General features: G+C 38.2%; 1 protein-coding gene across 22 annotated transcripts in view; it reads left to right on the forward strand.

Annotated features, from left to right (window-relative positions):
• The window catches only part of THADA (THADA armadillo repeat containing), a 335,209-nt gene that overhangs the window by 192,915 nt on the left and 121,938 nt on the right, over positions 1 to 20,356 (forward strand). Inside the window, exon 30 of one of the 22 annotated variants that reach the window (XM_086327239.1) lies at positions 12,223 to 12,464. The exons of 20 other annotated variants lie outside the window; for them this stretch is intronic. In XM_086327239.1, the coding sequence (XP_086183365.1) occupies positions 12,223 to 12,234 (12 nt within the window). In that variant the 3' untranslated portion in view covers positions 12,235 to 12,464. Of the gene's footprint in view, positions 1 to 12,222; positions 12,465 to 20,356 lie in introns of those variants that run through there. One more of the 22 variants, XM_086327237.1, reaches the window with a different exon arrangement.

A 20,356-nucleotide genomic window follows, 5' to 3' on the forward strand; every position in this document is an offset into this window, starting at 1 on the left:
TCCTCTGCCTCTTCAAAACCCACCTTGTATATCTGGAAGTTCACAGTTCATGTACTGCTGAAGCCAGGCTTGAAGAATTTTGAGCATAACCTTGCTAGTATGTAAAATGAGCACAATTGCATGATAGTTGGAACATTCTTTGGCATTGCTTTTCTTTGGGATCAGAATAAAAACTGACCTTTTCCAGTCCTGTGGTCACTGCTGAGTTTCCCAAGTTTGCTGATAAATTGAGTGCAGCAATTTAACACCATCATCTTTTAGGATTTGAAATAGTTCTGCTGGAATTCCATCACCTCCATTAGCTTTGTTTGTAGTAATATTTCCTAAGGCCTCCTTGAGTTCACACTCCAAGATGTCCAGCTCTAGGTGAGTGACCATGCCATCATGGTTATCTGGGTCATTAAGACTTTTCTTGTATATTTCTTCTTTGTATTCTTGTCACCTCTTCTTAATCTCTTCTGCTTCTGTTAGGTCCTTATGAGATATCTTTCTATTTATTTGTGTCTCTAATTTTTTTTCTCTGTGTTTTAGAGTTTTCAGTGTATAGGTCTTTCATCTCCTTGATCAAATTTATTCTGAGTATTTTGTTTTTCATGCTACTATAAATGAGATTGTTTATTTCTTTTTCAGATAATTCATTGTTAGTGGATAGAAGTGCAAGTCGTTTTGTATGTTGATTTTGTATCTTCCAACTTGACTGAGTACATTTATTGGTTCTAACAGGTTTTCTTTGGGTGGAGTTCTGAATTTTCTATATATAAGACCATGTCATGTGCGAACAGAGATAATTTTACTTCTTTTCCAGTTCAGATGCCTTTTATTTCCTTTTCTTGCCTGCTTTCTCTGGCTAGGACTTGTAGTACAAGCTCTATATCATCTTTGTTTTTGCACATTCCTATGTTGAATAAGAGCACTGAGAGTAGGCACTCTTGTCTTGGCCCCGATCTTAGAGGAAAAGCTTTCAGCCTTCCATCACTGAGTATGATGTAGGTTTGTTGTGTTTGGGCTTTATTTATGTTCAGGTTCATTCCTTTGTATACCCAATCTGTTGAGAGTTTTTATTGTGAACAGATTTTGAATTTTGCCAAAGTGTTTTCTATATCTGGAAGATGATCCTATGATTTTTATTTTCTCTTCTGTTAATGTGATATGTCACATTTATTATATTGCATATTGTTGACCCATCCTTGTATCTCAGAAATGAATTCTACTTAATTATGGTATATGATTTTTCAGTGTGCTGTTGAATTTGGTTTACTAGTATTTTTGTATCTGTATTGATCAGGGATATTGGCCTGTAGTTTTTTTGTTTTGGTTTTGTTTTCTTGTAGTATTCTTACCTGGCTTTGATATCAGGGTAAGCTGATCTTATAAAATGAATTTGGGAGTGTTCCTTCCTCTTCAAATTTTTGGGAAGAGTTTGTGAATGATTGATTTAAGTCTTTAAATGTTTCGTAAAATTCACCAGTGTCCTGGAATTTCTTTGTTGGGAGGTTTTTTAAAAATTAGTGTTTATTCAGTTTCCTTATTCTTTATTGGTCTGTTCAGGTTTTGTTTTTTTCTGATTCAGTCTTGTAGGTTCTTATACATGTTTTTAGGGATTTACCCCCGTTGACCAATTTGTTGGTGCACAATGGTTGATACAACGTCTTTCTTCTTTGCCATCTTTATTCTTGTGTCCATTAGACCCTCAGATAATCATGCGTGTATTCAATAGAATGACGTATGCCTCTAGCTCCTAGAGCAGTGCTGACCATTCTGACACGCTTGACCACCCTGGACTCCCTCCTCCCGCCCCATGTCTCATACTTTATTTACCCTTCACTCTCAGACCATTGGGTTTCGTCTTTGCTCTTGTGCATCATCTATGCTGCTTCTCCCAATTAACAGTTCTGTCTCAGTGTAACAGTAGTTGAGAGGGGAGGGAAGGCCCTGGAGTAAGACTGTCTGGGTTCAAATGCCAGCTCAGCTGCCAACTTAGATTCCTTAACCTTCATTCCTAATTCTGTAAAATGGAGAAACAAATAGTTTTCTGGGGATAGCTGTGAAAAAATGAGATAAAGCAGAGTGACTGTAATGGTCAGATCACTGACTCTAATGGTCTCCAGAAGAGGGCTGGGGAGGCGGGGTGGATGTTCTTCAGGGCAATGAGGGGCTCTTTTGAAACTGTTCTAAAGCTGCATTGGTTGTGATCTCCTTGGTGTGCAATGAGTTTCATGATCACTCTTTTTTGTTGGTTTTTTTTATATAAATTTATTTATTTTAATTGGAGACTAATTACTTTACAATATTGTATTGGTTTTGCCATATATCAACATGAATCCACCACGGGTGTACACGTGTTCCCCATCCTGAACTCCCCTCCCACCTCCCTCTTGAGTGCAGGATGCTGTTGGGGATTCCTAGCAAGTCTCAATCTCCACATTCCAGATGGTCACTTTTTTAAAAAAATTTTTTTTACTAAATGAAGGTAGACTGTTGCCTTCCTGCTTCATCCTCCACTTTCTTTTCTTATTAATAAAGGGAATGTGTGTTACATACTTGAATTAATGGCACTCTGGGGCAGTTGTTAGGTATGTACAGGTGTCATATGTTTTAATATTTGACCTATATTCATGTGGAAGAGGTAAGCCTCTCTTTTCACTAGGATCTTGGTCATTCTCCTACTTGGGATGCCTTTTTAATCTTAGCAAAGTGAAACTTCGGGAAAGGGGAAGTTTTTCATTAACTACCTGAGAGCCATAATTCCCAAAAGGGAACTAAAATTGTTTGGAGTTATTTTTTATATGAAATGGGTTTAACGTGGTTTTTTTGGTGTGACTTTGAAGAGTTTATAAGTGCCAGAAAATTCCATCACCTTTGTTACACTTCAAAGAGATCAGTATAATTAACATCTCAAATGTGCTATTTGACATTTTCTGCCCTTATTCACTATTTAAGCCTTTTAAAAGTATCTTTATTTCATGTAGATGGTAAGACAGGTTTTACTTATGAGTTTAAGTCAGTTTATAGCAAAGGAACATTATGCCTTTCCTTTCTTCTTGGATTACAGGACATGTTTCTAAAATACAGTTGTAGTTTCATGTTTTATAATTTTTTTTTAAGTATGTGAGACATTTACTAGTCCAATTAACAAACTGCTTCTTTTATTCTGAAAAGTGGTATTCATTGATCAGCCTGAGAGAAAATTTGGTCATCAGGTTTGATTTTCAAATGTTTATTTAGAGCACAGTTATAGGGCAGTTGTTTATATGAAAATTTATGATTGAGCATACACTCACATGTGTATGTATGCATTTAGAATTAAAGTGCTGGAAGTTTGAGTCCATATTCTCATAATGAGATGGAGATACAGTACAATCTATAACCCACCACCTCAAAATGAGGTGGTAGATTTCTGAAGATCAGTATCAGTGCCCTGCAGCCTGTAATCTCCAAGCAGGAGCAGGGCTGCCGCTCTTATAGCCCACTCCTCCCCAGGACCTCCTCAGCCTCACTGAAGAAGGAGGGGGACTTCCCTGGCAGTCCAGTGGTTAAGACTCCACACTTCCATTGCAGGGGGCATGGGTTCAATCCCTGGTCAAAGAACTAAGATCCCACATGCAGGATGGCACAGCCAAAAAGGAGGAGGCGGACTGTATTGTTTTGCATTGATGTCTTCAAGGTCATTACTTCATCTATTCTGGATCAATGTAGAATTTACTTTGGTAATCTTCCTTTGTCCTCACTTTTCCTTCTTTGTTTTCATTCTTTCTCCCTCCTGAAGGAGAGTACAGAGTGAATAGAAATACACAATTCCCAGCTGTCTCCCCATTCCAGAAGCTAAATCTTAGATATCACCACCATCTCAATCACAATGAGTTTGGTCAATGGAGGCAGCTTGTGTGTGTGTGTGTGTGAGGGGCCAGGAGTGGCTGTGGTGGTACACCTAAAGCCATCTACAGATTAATTGAAAATAAAAGCAACACTAAAAAGTTGACCTCGGAGTTTATATTCCAGAGACTAGATCTGAGGATTGAAAACATTTCCCTTTTGCTTCCTCGCTTGGCCTTTCAGAGATGGGGTGGGTCGCCGTGGAGCAGAAGAAGCACTCATTCCCAAAAGAGTTGGGCACCATCTCGAGAGCCTTGTCACTCAGAGTGTAGGGCCAGGCCAGAAGCATCAACGCTACCTGGGACCGATCCAAAATGCACAATCCTGGGCCACCCCAGACCTGCTAAATCCACATCTGCATTTTCCCAAGATCCCCAGTTAGACGTGTATGCTCATTACAGTTAGAAGTGCTAGTCCAAATAAGCCTTTTCCAGGATGTTGCAGTGGGCTTGTAACCTACTGCCTTCCCATACCGATATAAATAAATAAATGATTGAACAAATAGATAAATGGTAAAGAAGAGGTACAGAAGGATTCCATATAATTTATGTAGTTACCTGCCAGTGCCTCCTTCAGAAGGTGAAGCTTACCTTCCCTCCCTTCATCCCTGGAGTGTGGGCTGCATGCAGTGACTTGCTTTTACAGAACATGCAGAGAGACAGAGAGGAGAATAACTCCATGGTGGAGAAAGCTGGCCAGCACCACCCCGTTATATGATCCAACCTAATATCAACAGTGATAAGTCATGTTGCTAGTGTGTGATAGCATGTACCCTTGTTACATGATGAGAATGGCATGTCACCTGTGTGGTCTTCCTCCCAAAACCCATAATCCTTAGTCCAATTTAAAAAAAAAAATCAAACAAACCCAAATCAAGGGACTTTTTACAAAATGTCTGACCAGTACTCCTTAAAACTGTTGTCATCAAAAACAACTGTCACAGACCAGAAGAGCCTGCACAGTACACCCTGGTACCTGGACAGGAAACAGAGGACAATAGGTAAAAACTAGTGACATCTGAATAAAGTGTAAAGTTAACATGTGCCAGTTGTTTTCTTAGTTGTGAGGATGAATCATAGTGTGGAAGGTGTAGCAATGGGGAAGCTGGGTGAGGGGTATACAGAAACTTTGTGTGCTGTTTTTGCAACTTTTGGTTTCATCTAAAACTTACTCTAGTACATCTACATTCTCATCCTCTCACTTAGAAGACCAGTTTTTCTTTCTCATCGAGCAGTGGTGGGTAGAGGTAAGCATGCTGTGTGTGTTCAGATTGCCAGAGCCTCTGAAAGGCTCTTCTGAGTGTCAATAATTACTGACACCTGACTTCATCCAAGTGCTGCATTTGGGCCTCGATCTGGAAAGTAGCAACAGTCCTCACTGTTGACCCCAAGCAGGTGTTTGTTGTTTTGCTTCTAAGTGGAATAGAATTAGTCTTCGTCCATTTAACAAGTGACCTTCAGTAACTGAGGCTGAATGTTTAGAATATGGCTCTTTATCATTGTCTGGGGACATCCCGGTAAATCCCTAACACGAGATTCATTTCAGGGGGAGGGACATTTGTTATGTGTTGTTGCAGCTTTAGAATCAAGAGAACTTTGAAAATGAATTGAACCAAGTGGAGGCCATGTTTGGAGAGAAGGTGCTTTTCATTAGAAATAAATGCCAGCTCATTTGTCTCAGCTGCTGGTAGAAAAAAAAAAATCATCCAAAGGGTCTTTAAAAGAAGAGGAGGATCTTTCTTCAGGAGCGTAGCAACAGTGTCTTTGTACCTGACAGTCTAAACAGAAGGCTTGTGCTTTCTGAACTGTATCTTAATACACACCAAATAAAGTAGAAGACAGTACTGCTGGTCCTGTGTGGAATTCCTGAAAAGGACAGACGTGGAGAAGGGCTATTCTGTCTTCTACAAGAACAACGTTAACCATGCTGTGGCTCTGGGAGTTTCTCAGTGTGGATCTGACTTCAGGGGCCCCCTTGAGTCTGAAATGGTTTGCACTTGGGTGGTGTTTTTTGTGTTGAGTTGTGAACACTGACACCAGTTTCACAAAATTCTCTAGCAAAATGCTTTTGCTTGCCTGTGCTCCGTTTTATTCCTGCTCTTGGAAACGGTGCTGGTACAGGCCCGGTGCCGATTTTCCTCTGCCGTCTTACCACCATCAGCAGTTCTGTAACAGGATTAAAGGGATACCTCCATTTCCAAAAATAGAAGTTCAAGAGGCTTTTTGCCCAGCAGAGGGAAGTCAAAATAACCCGTGTTTTATTCTTCTGGCATACAGATTTTCGGTCTCCCACATTGGGACCTTGTATGTAGAAAATGAAAACAGTTACAAAGTTTTCCTTAGTGTCACGTTGTGTTGAAGCTCACTGTAGCTTCACTTTAACTCTCTTCTTTATTGGAAAGAATTTTCCTTAGTGTCGAGTTGTGTTGAAGCTCACTGTAGCTTCACTTTAACTCTCTTCTTTATTGGAAAGAATTTGGTATAAGGTGGATTCACCTTGACTATTATTCAGTGGCTGAAATGCCAGGCTCTCCTGACAGAGTGGAAATAAGACCCCAGCATTACCATTTTAAAACAAAAAAAGCATAAAGAGAAGATACTGTGTTTTATTGTAGTCACTTCATTCCTACTTGATATGCACAATTTATAATCTTGCACTGTTTTTTTCTCTTTTTTATTGAAGTACAGTTGATTTACAATGGCAAATTGATTCAATTATACACTTATACATATAGATCTAATTCTTTTTTCTATTCTTTTCCATTATAGTATAAGAAATTGAATCATATCCCATGGTTTTAATTGCTTCGTGCTTAGAGTTTCTTTGAAACCTGTGTTATTTTATGGGTGGAGGATGATATATGGAAAGAGGTTTGGGATCTAGGCTTGATGTACTCTTTTTCCACTTTGAGGGTATTTGACTTGGGGCAAATCACTTAAATTCTAAAATGAAGCTTAGACATCCATAAACTATTCATAACACATAATTTGAAAGGTTGATATAAGGAGTAAAGATGTTGTATGTACAACTTCCCAATATAGTGGCTATCATAGTATAATTTTTTAGTAAGTGATAACTTTCATTTATTATTTTTATTATAAATTTTAAAATACTGTTAAGAGTATTGAACCTTATCAATAGGAATTAAAAAATAAATTATGGACAGCTGTTGCATGATTTTTTTGGTCCCGAATTCATTTACTGAAAAGTACATTTTATCACTCCTGACAGAAATGTTATCGTTCTATCATACACTAAATTTCAGTATTCAGATGCTCTTATTTTCTAGGTTTCTAGTCTGCTACATTGAGTGGTTTGTCTGTTTATACACCGGTTGCTCACAAGAACTTTGTAATATGTTCTACAATTTGGTAGACTAATTCCCCTTCATTACCTTTCTTTTTCAGTACCCTGTGAACTTGAAACCAATTGTTTGGTTTTCCCATCCTCCATTCTATTGATACTTTTATTGGAATTGCATTAACTTAATGCGTTAAATTATTCACCGTGCATAACATCCTTTTTATGCTGTTGACCTCCTCAAGACACCGTATGCCTTTCCATTCGTTTCTCCTCCATTCCTCAGTGGCATTGTGTATTAAAGCTTTTTTCATGTAGATCACATATTTCTCTTATATTTCTTACTACTGTCGTCATGAATCCTTTTCTCATGCTTTATCTTTTGACTTGTTTTTACTCTTGAAGGTGATTGGTTTCTATAAATATTCACTTTGTAATTATACTGTTAGTCATCACTTACATTATACTTCCTTTTTGTCAAGGGCCATTTTATGCACTTAAATATATTTATTCATTAAATCTTCATTACAGTCCTAGAAAGTGAGTACTGTTTTGTACTGTATGAAACCCCAAAGCTCAGAGAAGTTAACTTGCCCAAGGTCGCACTGCTAGAAAGTGGCAGATCCAGAGTTTCAGGGCCTGTACTCCTAAGTTATATATTACACCATGCTCAGTCACCTAACTCTCGTTTGTAATAATATCATTTGTGAAAATCCTTTGTAATATGTCTTCCATTGATTCTCTTGGGTTTTCCCTAAGGATATTGCATACTATAGAGATGTCAGTTTTCTCCAAATTTAAACATGGGCTTAGGGAATTCCCTGGCATTTCATGGATTAGGACTCAGCACTCACTGCCAGGACCCCAGGTTTGATCCCTGGTTGGGGAACTAAGGTCCCACAAGCTCCATGGTATGGCCAAATAAAACAACCATAGGTTTAATACATTGCAAATAAAAATTTTAATTAAAAATATTTTTTCACATGACAGTAAGTTCATATGAAAGAATAAATAGTAAGGTAATAGACAAGATGTTTTTTGATTGGTATTGCATTGAAATTTTAGAGCAATTTGGGGGAGAACCGACATTGTTAAAGTATAATTTTCATAAAGGTAAAATCATCAGTTTCAGGCAAATATAGAATGACATATGTAAAAGATATTACTTAATTAATAAAAGGGGACCAGTTAGATGTTATGATCAGCTCAAAGAGCATCTGATAAAACTAAGGCAGTTTAACAAATGTTAGAATAAGGTTGCTGGATTAGATATGTTTTTAGTTGCTAAGTTGTGTCCGACTTTTTTGCGATCCCATGGACTGTGGCCTGCCAAACTTCTCTGTCCATTTCCCAAGCAAGAATATTGGAGTGGATTGGCATTTCCTTCTCCAGAGGATCTTGCCAACCCAGGGATCGAACTTGTGTCTCCTGCTTGGCAGGTGGATTCTTTACCGCTGGGCCACTGGGGAAGCCCAAATTAGGTATTAGACACTTTAGTGTCCAATAGATCATAAATCTTGGGAATATCTGTTCCACTGGACAGAAATTATTGATATTAGTGTCTCTACCCAACAAAGTTCTGCAGATTCATAAAGAACTTTACTAAGTCTGAGACCTGGGGTTATTCCTCTAGACCAGGGGTTGGCAAACTATAATCTACAGGCCAAGTTGATCTGCCTGCTGTTTTGTAAATAAAGTTTTATTGAAACACAGCCATGCCCACTTGTTTACTTATTTTCTATGGCTGTCTTTACAATATAATGCTAGAGTTGAGTAGTTAACAGCAGAGACTGTATGACCCAGATAGTCATTTTTACTCTGGCCCTTAACAGAAAAAAAAATTACTGAATACAGACCTACATAGTCCTTGTATAATGAATTCTACACATATTTTGTAGATTTATCCAAAGATGTTTTAGTTCTATTAGAAATAATAATGTTTTTAAGTTAAAAATTCCAAGTGTTCACTACTACTTTTTAGGGAATATAGTTAATTTTCACATATTGACCTCATATTCCAAGACCTTACCAGTAAACTTATTAATTCTTGTATCTTTAAAAAATAGATGTTTTAGGGTTTTTCTGCATAGATAGATAATAATGCCATCTACAAATAAGATAGTACCTTTCTTTCCAATCGGCATTTTGTTTCCCTACCATGTCTTACTGCACTAGTTCATCTTCCAGTATAATGTGAAATAGGAATACTGAGAGGGACATTCTTAGGTTTCCCAACCATAAGGGGAAAGCAGGCAGTCTCATCAATACATATATTAGCTGTAGGTTTTTTCCTAGATATACTTCATCACGTTGATGAATTTTTCTTCTATTTCTAATTTATTGAGTTTTTAATCATGAACAGATGTTGAATTTTGTCAAATGCTTTTACTGCATCTATTGAGATAATCAGATGTTTTTCTTTTTTTATGTCTTCAACTCATGAATTACGTTGATTTTGGAATATTGAACCAACTTTGCATTGCCAAGATAAATCCCATTTCTTCTTGATATGTTATCCTCTCTAGTAATTACTGGATTCAATTTGCTAAACTTTTATTAAAGACTTTGTGTCTAGAAAAATTTTTTTAGAAAAGTCAAGAATTGTAGAGCTTGCCGTATCAAATCCTAAAATATAATATAAAGGTATGTTAATATTTATATGTATGTTATTTTTATCACACATTAACATAAAAGTATAGTACTAACTCATCATTAGAAAGGAATATCAGAGGACAAAGTGGAGAAACCAGAAATGCATCCCAGTATGTGTGTGCATGCGTGCTAAGTTACTTTAGTCCTCTCCACTTTGTGCGACCCTATAGACTATAGCCTGCCAGGCTCTTCTGTCCATGGAGTTCTCCAGGCAAGAATACCGGAGTGGGTTGCCATGCCCGGAGTGGGTTGCCATGCCCTCCTCCAGGGGATCTTTTCAACCCAGGGAGGGTACAAACATCCTAGTATATATGAAAGTTAATATATTATAAGGCTTTCTAGGTGGTGCTAGTGGTAAAGAACCCTCCTGCCAATACAGGCGACATAAGAGACGGGTTCGATCCCTGGGTCGGGAAAATCCTCTGGAGGAGGGCCTGGTACTCCAGTATTCCTGCCAGAAGAATCCCATGTACAGAGGACCCTGGCAGGCTACAGTCCATAGGGTCGCAGAGAGGCAAACACAACTAGAGCGACTTAGCAGCAGCAATATAAACGTACTATTAGTCCTGTAAAGCTCACAGTTTTCATAGGGATACTGAAGATCTTGGACTGTGTTTTAATCTTTGAATCGCGATTTATAATTTAAGCTATATATTGTATATTGTACTTTAAGTAGCCATGTGAACACGTCACAGTTATTTTATATACCCCCATAGCATTTGACTGTAAACCCTCAACAAATGTTTGTTGAATGAATGAACTAGATTAATGCTGTTTTTAATAATCAAAAGGGTTTGAAATAGTGCTTTCTTCTTTTTCTCTGTTTTCCTATTGGTAGCATTAGAAACAAGCGCTTCTGAAATAATCTAATTTTAAATTTAAATTATAAATTTATAAAATTTTAAAAATCTGATTTTAAATATACACTAGACTGAGTATCTGCTATGTCACATTGGAGACTGACCTTTCTGCCACTTTGAGATACAGTTTGGATGGCTCATTTCCTTTTGGTGACGTGAAACATAGGAACGCAACATAGTTGAACAAGAAAACTCATGTTGTAGAAAACTCCCCTTCATCAGCTGTGTTGATTTGGTGGTGATTTGAAGACCTTCACACCCTGCAATGCAAAGTTCTCAGAGTGGTTAGAAACTCCTGACTTAGAATACCAGGTTTACTGGCCACGTCAACTCTCACTTTGTTCATTAAAGAGAACAAGATTTTTCTAGATTAAAGAGGAAATCTCATTACCTTGAATTGTACCATTTTAGAGTTTGTTTCTGTAATTCTCACTGAGACGGCACACACGTTTTCCTTCCTCCCTGAATGTTCACTGCCAGTGAAGCTTCTGAATTTATTCAGAATCAGCTTAATAGAAATACGACTTGACAGTCATTTGTTTGTTTTAGTGTGGTTCATGTTACTGACCACAATTTTAAAATAGACCAGCCGTTCTTTAAAAATTATTTCTGTTTAAAAAAATTTCTTGTGCATTCAAATTGGTCTTTTCCCAATTATTTTGTGTCTAGGAAGTGTTGCTGTTTCTTTGATATTTGCCACTGATACATACATATTTATCTAGCTGAGCACATCATCATCATGGCCTACCAAGGAAGAAGTTTATAAGGAGGTGACAACAGGCAGTTAAAAGATGGAGGAGTGTGTTTGGATGAGTGGTGACAAAAACCTAACACCTACCAATGAGTTATCTCAACCATCAGAGAAGTCCAGGATGAATTGTATATCCTCAGCCTGGGTTGTGTAATCCATCACAGGCTTGGGTGGTAGATATTTAAACAATGGGAAAAGTTAGCACATAAACGTAGCAGCTAAAAGGACAAGTGATTTCTTAACGAACCAGAAAAGGGAAACGCTAGTGGACCTTCTTAGCAAATAAGTGGCCGAATTATTTATAGAGGTTTGGGAAACAGCCTGAAGCAGTTTGGTCCATAGACACGAAAGCAGTTTCAGTTCGAAAGATCGTAAAGATTTAATTCATTTTGTTTACTGAGGAGTTGATATATTCAAGAGTGAGTTACCAAAAGAATCATAGAGTTTGAAAATCAGAATCAATAATCTTTTCCCTCATAGCAAAAGATGTACATTTCAGTTTTTCTTCTGTCTTCATTTTTATAAGAGCGTTTTCTTACTGAATATTTTTTAATATAATATAAAGAGGCAAAGTATTTACTCCTGAAGATTTATCTCTCCTCCAGCAAAAAGTGAGGGCTGCTCTTTGTCGTATTATGAACACTCAATATCTACTGTTAGCATTTAAGTCAGTGTAGGAGGTGAGAACAGTTAGAACTGGATATGAAACAACAGACTGGTTCCAAATCAGGAGAGGAGTACGTCAAGGCTGTATATTGTCACCCTGCTTGTTTAACTTACATGCAGAGTACATCATGAGAAATGCTGGGCTGGATGAAGCACAAGCTGGGATCCAGATTGCCAGGAGAAATATCACTAACCTCAGATATGCAGATGACACCACCCTTATGGCAGAAAGTGAAGAAGAACTAAAGAGCCTCTTGATGAAAGTGGAAGAGGAGAGTGGAAAAGATGGCTTAAAACTCAACATTCAGAAAACTAAGATCATAGCATCTGGTCCCATCACTTCATGGCAAATAGACTGGAAAGCAATAGAAACAGTGACAGGCTTAATTTTGGGGGGCTTGAAAATCACTGCAGATGGTGACTGCAGCCATGAAATTAAAAGACGCTTGCTCCTTGGAAGAAAAATTATGACCAACCTAGATAACATGTTAAAAAGCAGAGACATTAGTTTGCCAACGAAGGTCCATCTAGTCAAATCTATGGTTTTTCCAGTAGTCGTGTATGGATGTGAGAGTTGGACTATAAAGAAAGCTGAGCGCCGAAGAATTGATGCTTTTGAACTGTGGTGTTGGAGAAGACTCTTGAGAGTCCCTTGGACTGTAAGGAGATCCAACCAGTCCATCCTAAAGGAAATCAGTCCTGAATATTCATAGGAAGGATTGATGCTGAAGCTGAAACTCCAGTACTTTGGTCACCTGATGCAAAGAACTGACTCATTGGAAAAGACCCTGATGCTGGGGAAGATTGAAGGTGGGAGGAGAAGGGGACAACAGAGAATGAGATGGTTGGATGGCATCACCGACTCAATGGACATGAGTTTGAGCAAGCTCTGGGAGGTGGTGATGGACAGGAAGGCCTGGCGTGCTACAGTCCGTGGGGTCTTAAAGAGTTGGACACGAATGAACAATTGAACTGAACTGAACTGAGTAGGTGAGAATTCTACCATTTAACCAGCAGTGCACAAGAATGTTATAATGTATTTTCTAGAACAAATATGATGACTTATAAGTAATCTTAGGTAATGGACTCATTTGTTGAGTTATATTATTTTAAATTATTTTTTTAAAAAACTATATAATTAGGCATATATAAAAATTCATCAAGCTGTACACTTTGGATTTGACACTTGAACTTGTATTTCAATTTAAAGTTCTCCAAGGAATGAAGCTTGTGATTAATTAAAAACATGAAGAATATTTTTAAACTCTGTACCTTCAAATCAAGTATTTGGTACAATTGAAGTCCAAGGCCTAAAAGAGAGTATGTTATGGACTTGATTTTCAGCATTCACTTCAAAGCAGAAATGTAATATTCATTAATCTTGTTCTTTGATTGTGGTGTTAGCTCTTTTGTTACTGTTGAGTTTACCTTGGCCCGAGTGCTGGCAATTAAATGGCACAGTGAAGCTTACTGGGAAACATTAACTTGTTATTGTTAGTTGACATCGTTCTAAGGTTGATGGGAATTAGGGTTTATAAATAGACTGTTCTATGCATTCAGTTAGAAATCTGCTCAGTTTCAGAGATGAATCTCATCATATGGACCACTCGTTTATATTTGAAGCTTTTTCGTTAACACAGAGTGGGTTCCTCTCTTTGAAAAATGTAATATTGAGCATAGCTGTGGTATACCCCCACTGAAACTTTTGTTTTCGATATTAACTTCTTGAATAAATTGGCTTCTTATTTTTTGCTCAGTTTTATTTTTCTGGATGTTATGTAAGTGATAATCTTTCACTTTTTAGAAAGGGTTCTACCTTCTTTTCTACTTAATACAATTCATTTCTATTTTAATCCATCTTCATGCTTTGAAAATATGGTTTAAAATAATCATCCTTGAACATTTACAGTGTTCAACATGAAACTTCTCTCCATTTCTGAGAGGCGTCCCTACGTGTCCTTGCCTGTGCTTGAATTTTTATCATGCACTATCAGATGTAAATCATTAACTCAGAGCTCTCCCCAGCATGACAGTGGAGAGAACACAGGGTCAAAGTAGTAATCCTTGAGGGATAAAGGAAGTTGACTCTATTATGAGAAATCTAGGCAGTCAGACAAGGCCTCACAATAGTTTCTAGAAATCTGGCCAAGTCACTGAATAATTGCCTTCTTTTAGGCCAAGGGATAAACCCTAAATTACCATTTTCTCATTCTGATTAACCTGATGGTTGATGAAGGAAGGGTTCAGTGCTACTCAGGTAGACCTTAAGAGATGAAATTTTAGGGATTTTGTTTTTTATTTTTGTTGTTTGGGATGTTTTTGTTTGCTTTTTGGTTTTTTGTTTCTTGATTTGGATGGTGCCTTTACCAACCATTCAGCAAGGTTTAAATCGTTTCAATTAAATGCTCAATACTGTGCTCCTTAGGCACTAGGTGTACATAAAACAGTATAAATTCATCATAAGAATCTTTCAATATGTCTGCAACAGAAAAACTAAAGTGCAGAATCACAGAGTATTAATTTTTAAGTTAAATCATCAGCGTGGATGGAGTAGGTAGAATCTTCATGACTAAAGCCTGTGTAATTCAGGCCATCTGGCTATATGTCTTCAGGTCTCTGGTTGTTAAAAAACTGCCAGCAGGTTTAATAGTCTGTCACATATTCCCCAAACTTACTTGACACAAGAGTTACATGAGGCATTGTTTAAAATACAGGTTCCCAAGTCTCTGTCCTAAAGATTTTGATTGTGTGGATCTGGAATAGGACTTCTGCCTCTTTCATGTGTAACACAGGTGATTCTTAGGATCAGACAAGTTTGGAAAACATTGGGTTAAGAGTAGACGAGAGGGATTAATATACAAAAGTAAATTAATATAAGAAACAAGTGATTCTTTTGTCATGTCCAGGGGATAATAGAGGAGATTTATCCCCCAAGTGATGGATATTATATATCACTAGGTAATTTGCCACTGAAGTTAAGGGACCATGGGAACAATAATAAAATCTTGACATTTCTAAACTCAAATATTTGAAGGGCAAAAAGTGTTCTGGATTTCATTTCATCGCTCAGTTTCTCTCCAAACCTGTTCCACTCCAGGAAGGGTGCTCCTGCTCATTCATGTGGAGAGCAATTGGGCAGACGAGAGCCCAGAGGAAGCGTTTGAAACAGCAGCTTGGCGGATACAAGGAGAGACTCCTCCAAGTCTAAAGAGCAGCGGGCAGCGCTGCCCAAAGGCAGGAGTGGGGGAGCGGGAGGCTGCGGGGGCTGTCAATAGCATAGTGTTCTGTGGTCAAGATCAAGGGGCATGAAGGAAGAGCTGTGGGAAGCCAGGGCAGAGATAAAAATGTGCATGACCCATCTTATAAGGATCAAGGAGGTCAGCAGTGCACAAAAACTCGTAGTCCTCATCCCAAGCGATAGAGGGGAGATTGGTTGTATCATTTCAGTTTTACAGCTGGAGACCTAGAGGTAATGGGAGAGGTGTTTTTTGCTACAGATAGTGAACTTGAGAAGGAAGTAAGAGAATTAGAACCAGTAGGTTTTCTGACCTGTGGTGTTGGGTTGGATAATTGTTCGGAGGACGGAGAAGAGCAGAAAAGGATTATCTTGATGTTGAATTGGTGAGTTGATGAAATTTTGGATTTCAGGTTAGGTAAATGAAAAAAAAAAAAAACAAACTTATCAACAGGTTAAAAAAGTGGTGTGGAATGGAGTTAATGAAAAGGGGTGATAATGTTGAGAGATCTTTAGCTGTGAGCAAAGAGAAAGTAGATATTGTATGGGAAGCAGATTTGGCACAAGGGTATGATACAAAGCAAACTTTTGTACCTCCTTAGGATGACTTTTAGGTGATGATCGTAATAACAGTCTCAACCACATCTTCTCTAATGAGCGTTATACTTTTTAAAATAGTCTGCAACAGAGAAGCTTTAAAAAATTAAATTCTGTCTAAGAATTTAAGCTATGGTGGTTGTTTTTTCCTCCATAGTAAAGAGACTGGAAAAGCAGTGGACACTAGAAAAGCAATAAAACAGGTCTTCACAGTGAACTGTAGTCAATGTCTTGAAATAACCTATAACAGAAAAGAATATATACCTTCAATTCAGTTCAGTTCAGTCGCTCAGTCGTGTCCGACTCTTTGCGACCCCATGAATCGCAGCACGCCAGGCCTCCCTGTCCATCACCAACTCCCGGAGTTCACCCAGACTCACGTCCATCGAGTCAGTGATGCCATCCAGCCTATATATATATATAAAACAATCACTTTGCTGTTACCTGAATCTGTGTAAATCAACTGTACTTCAATAAAACACGCACAAAAAAATGGGTCTTTACTGTTTGCTTATATGTTCCTCACTGTCACTTGAGGATTATTCCTTTTTCTACAGTTAGTACCATCTTATGGCTCGCCTCTAATGATAGACTTGGCTATTTTTAATTAGCATCTGATGCTAATTTTTGAGGTTCTCAGAGCATCTGATTAATGCAGGCTCACAATATCAGTTGGTCCACTAAAGTAAATGTGTAGTTCACCCACAAGGCTTTTTAATAGATGAGGAACTGTATAATCAGAGATTTTAACACACGTCCCAGAAATGACACTGAATACAATATTATATCTTTCGAATCTAAAAACTTTTTAATTGTGATAAAGTACGTGTATAACTTATCATCTTAACTATTTTTAAGTGTTCAGTTCAGTAGTGTTAAATATGTTCCCATGTTGTTGACCAATCTCCAGAACTTTTTCATCTTACAGGATTGAAACTTGATGCCCGTTAAACGACTCTCTATTTTTCCCTTCCTTCTCAACCCCTGGCAACCACCGTTCTACTTTCTAGTTCTATGAATTTGACTACTCTTGATACCTAATATAAGTGAAATTATACGATGTTTGTCTTTTTATGACTGGCTTATTTCTCGTTGCATAATCTCCCCAGGATTCATCATGTGTTAGAGTGTTCTTCTTTTTTGTGGCTGAATATCATTCCATTGTATGTGTATACCACATGTGTTTATCCATTCATCTGTCATTGGATACTGGTTTGCTTCCACCTTTTGGCTATTGTGAATAATGTTGCTATGAAATAGACGTACAAATATCTCTTTGTGACCCTCCTTTTGAATCTTAAATATATATTCAGAAGTAGAACTCCTGGATCTTATGGTAATTCTATTTTTAGTTTTTTGAGGAACTGCATTACTTCTTTTTTTTTTTCTTTTCAAAGAAATGTAGGAAATCTTAATTTCTTGCTATAGTTTGACAGTAACTTCATTGGGAACCTTAATGGTTTGTTTCTTGGCTTCACTCTCCTCCAGTATGAAGAAGTTTTGTATATAAATAAACTTGTGTTTTTTCATTCATAGTCCTCCTGTGTTATGGATACCTCCCCCTCTGCCTTCCATCGTACCCCATTGCTGTTGAAACCTTTAAACCTCCTAGTTTTTCATTGAAGTTGTTTATAGAGGTCTGAGAAATAAGACCCAAGTAGTCATGGAGGGTCGTCTACCAATTGTATGTATGCGATGCCAAATCCTCTCTGGTCTGTAACTTCTTCCTAATTAAAACACCACATTCTTCAGAAAGTGAGCCTTTCCTTTATCCCACTTTCCTTAGATCTTTCATTAACTGAATGTATTTGTATATAGTTTGCTTGATAGTAAATCTCATTTGTTGGTATTTCACGTCTTAAGTGAAAGTTGATTTTATTTTTTATTTAGTAGAAGTATACAGAACTCATTTAGCTTGCTGCTGCTGCTGCTAAGTCGCAGCAGTCGTGTCCGACTCTGTGCGACCCCATAGACGGTAGCCCACCAGGCTCCCCCGTCCCTGGGATTCTCCAGGCAAGAACACTGGAGTGGGTTGCCATTTCCTTCTCCAATGCATGGAAGTGAAAAGTCAAAGTGAAGTCGCTCAGTCATGTCCAACTCGTAGCGACCCCATGGACTGCAGCTCACCAGGCTCCTCCGTCCATGGGATTTTCCAGGCAAGAGTACTGGAGTGGGGTGCCATTGAATATATGTAAAGTTAAAGAATAAAAGAGAAAAACTATTTACAAATCGCCTGCTGAGTTGTATTGCCTTTTCTCTCAGTGAACATGTGCCCCAGAGTGAACAGTGAGCTGTGAGTTGGCAACGTACTGTCTCTTCAGAGTCTGTGGCTGTGCTGACTGTGATTGAAGGTCATTTTCTCTGTATACAGTGTTCACCCCAGTCATTGACTTTATACCTTACTCCCACAGAGGATGTGACCATATTGTACCTATATGCTGTCTCTTGAAATAAACCATAAACCTCTAGGAAATAGAGATTATAAGATGATGTTTTCCCATCTGAGCAAATACACACTCTTTATTCCATAACCTGGCTGAGCCACAAACATGGCCCTCCACCAAGCTTTACATTCTCAGTAAACGGCACTATCGTTTACCCAATTTCTTGAGAAACCGGGGGCTCAAGTTTTCTTTAACTTGGTATCTAATCCACCAGTATCATCTGCTTCTCTACTCTCATTCTCTACACCACTATCCTTGTTCAGGCCAGTCTCCTCTTTTGCTTAGACAACTACATCCACCTCTTTGCTTGTACTCATGCCCCCTTCATTCTACTCTCTATGTCGGACAGAAGGATCTTTTAAAACACAGCTGAAATTTTCTTAATCCCTGCTTAAAGCTCATTAGCCGTGTTCCATCACGCTTAAAATTCAAACTTCTTACAGTAGTTTATAAGCACCATAGTGATCTGAGCAGCCTGTCTCTCCAACTTCATCTCATACTGCCCTTTCTCCTGTTATTCAACTCTTACCCTTGAACCTCCCTGTAATACCCAGGCCTTGTCCTGCCCTAGGGCCCCTGTACATGCTCTTCACTCTTCGTAGAAGAGACATATCAGCAGTATAATATTTTCTGAATGAATGAATGAGTCCAGGACTTCCCTGCTGGTCCAGTAGCTAAGACTCCATGCTCCCAGGGCAGGGGACCTTTGTTCGATCCATGGTCAGGGAACTAGATTCCACATGCTGCAACTAAGACTTCACATGCTGTAGCTAAAGATCCCACATACCACATCTGAAACCCAGCACAGCCAAATAAATAGATACTGAAAAAAAAAAAAAAGAATGAGTCAGGATCTTCTTAAGAAGGTAGACTATACTAAGTATTCACTTCCCCAAAGTAGCTATAATACATGGTATCAGTGTGTAGATTTGAATTCCTAGTGCAGGGATTCTCAACTGGGAGCATTTTCCCCCAGAGAGGACATTTTGCAGTGTCTGAAGATATTTTTGGTTATTGTAACTGATGGTGTGCCATCAGCATCCATCAGGTAGAGGCCAAGGATGCTGATAAACATCCCATAATGCAGAGGACAGGACCCACAACCAACAGCTTCTGGTCCCAAATGTCAGTAGTGCTGGGGTTGAAAAACCTTGCTTTAAACTAATACATTTGCGTTAGGAGAAGTCAGTTTTAGTCACTCTACTGGGCCTTTGAGTCTGTCACATTACATAAACAGCCTATTTAAGTAATACTAGGAAAATGACTCCTCTTGATTAAAGACTACTGTCCTATCCTCAGGGATTGTGTGTTATTTCCATCAGAGTCAATGCCCCTAGTCCACAACTTAGGAACCAAGATTCCCCTATTGGTGAGTATCTTGCTTACTTCCTCACAATGGTAAGATGAACCCTGCCTTTCCATTTGTTTTTCCAATGGTGAAATGACCAGTAATCGCCAAAGCTGAAGGCATCTCTCTGAACAAAGTGAGACCCTCTTCCTCCTCCACCACTTGACTCAACTTCTTTTTCATGATAGCTGAGAGTCTGCCAGTTATGGAGACATACTTCATTCTACTGAAGTTCACCATTAATTTCAAGAGATTGGGAGTATACTGCCTGTTTGTGAAAATCAAGAATCTGTGGAATTTTCAACACATGCACACACACATATTAACACACCTTTTATCCAAAACTACAAGACTGTAAGGCCTCCTTGCTATATAAAATATCCAGATATCCATTTTATGAGACTAATATACACTTGAAAGATGCTTTGATTCCTTTAAAAAAAAAAAAAAAACTGAAAGTGAAATGGTCAGATTCACCCAGGAAATGACCTGAGTGGAAGGTGAAGTGTTTGTTACCTGATTTGGGTCATTTAGGAAATACTTAGAAAAATAAGAAAATATGCTTCCTTAGCTTATTTTTTAAAGCATTTGCCTCTGTGCAGCAGGAAAATGGAGCTGGAGAGGTATACC

The sequence above is a fragment of the Bos grunniens genome, chromosome 11, assembly GCF_055505025.1.
Source record: "Bos grunniens cultivar Pamir isolate PY7600 chromosome 11, Bosgru_T2T1.0, whole genome shotgun sequence".
NCBI classification, from domain to species: Eukaryota; Metazoa; Chordata; class Mammalia; order Artiodactyla; family Bovidae; genus Bos; species Bos grunniens.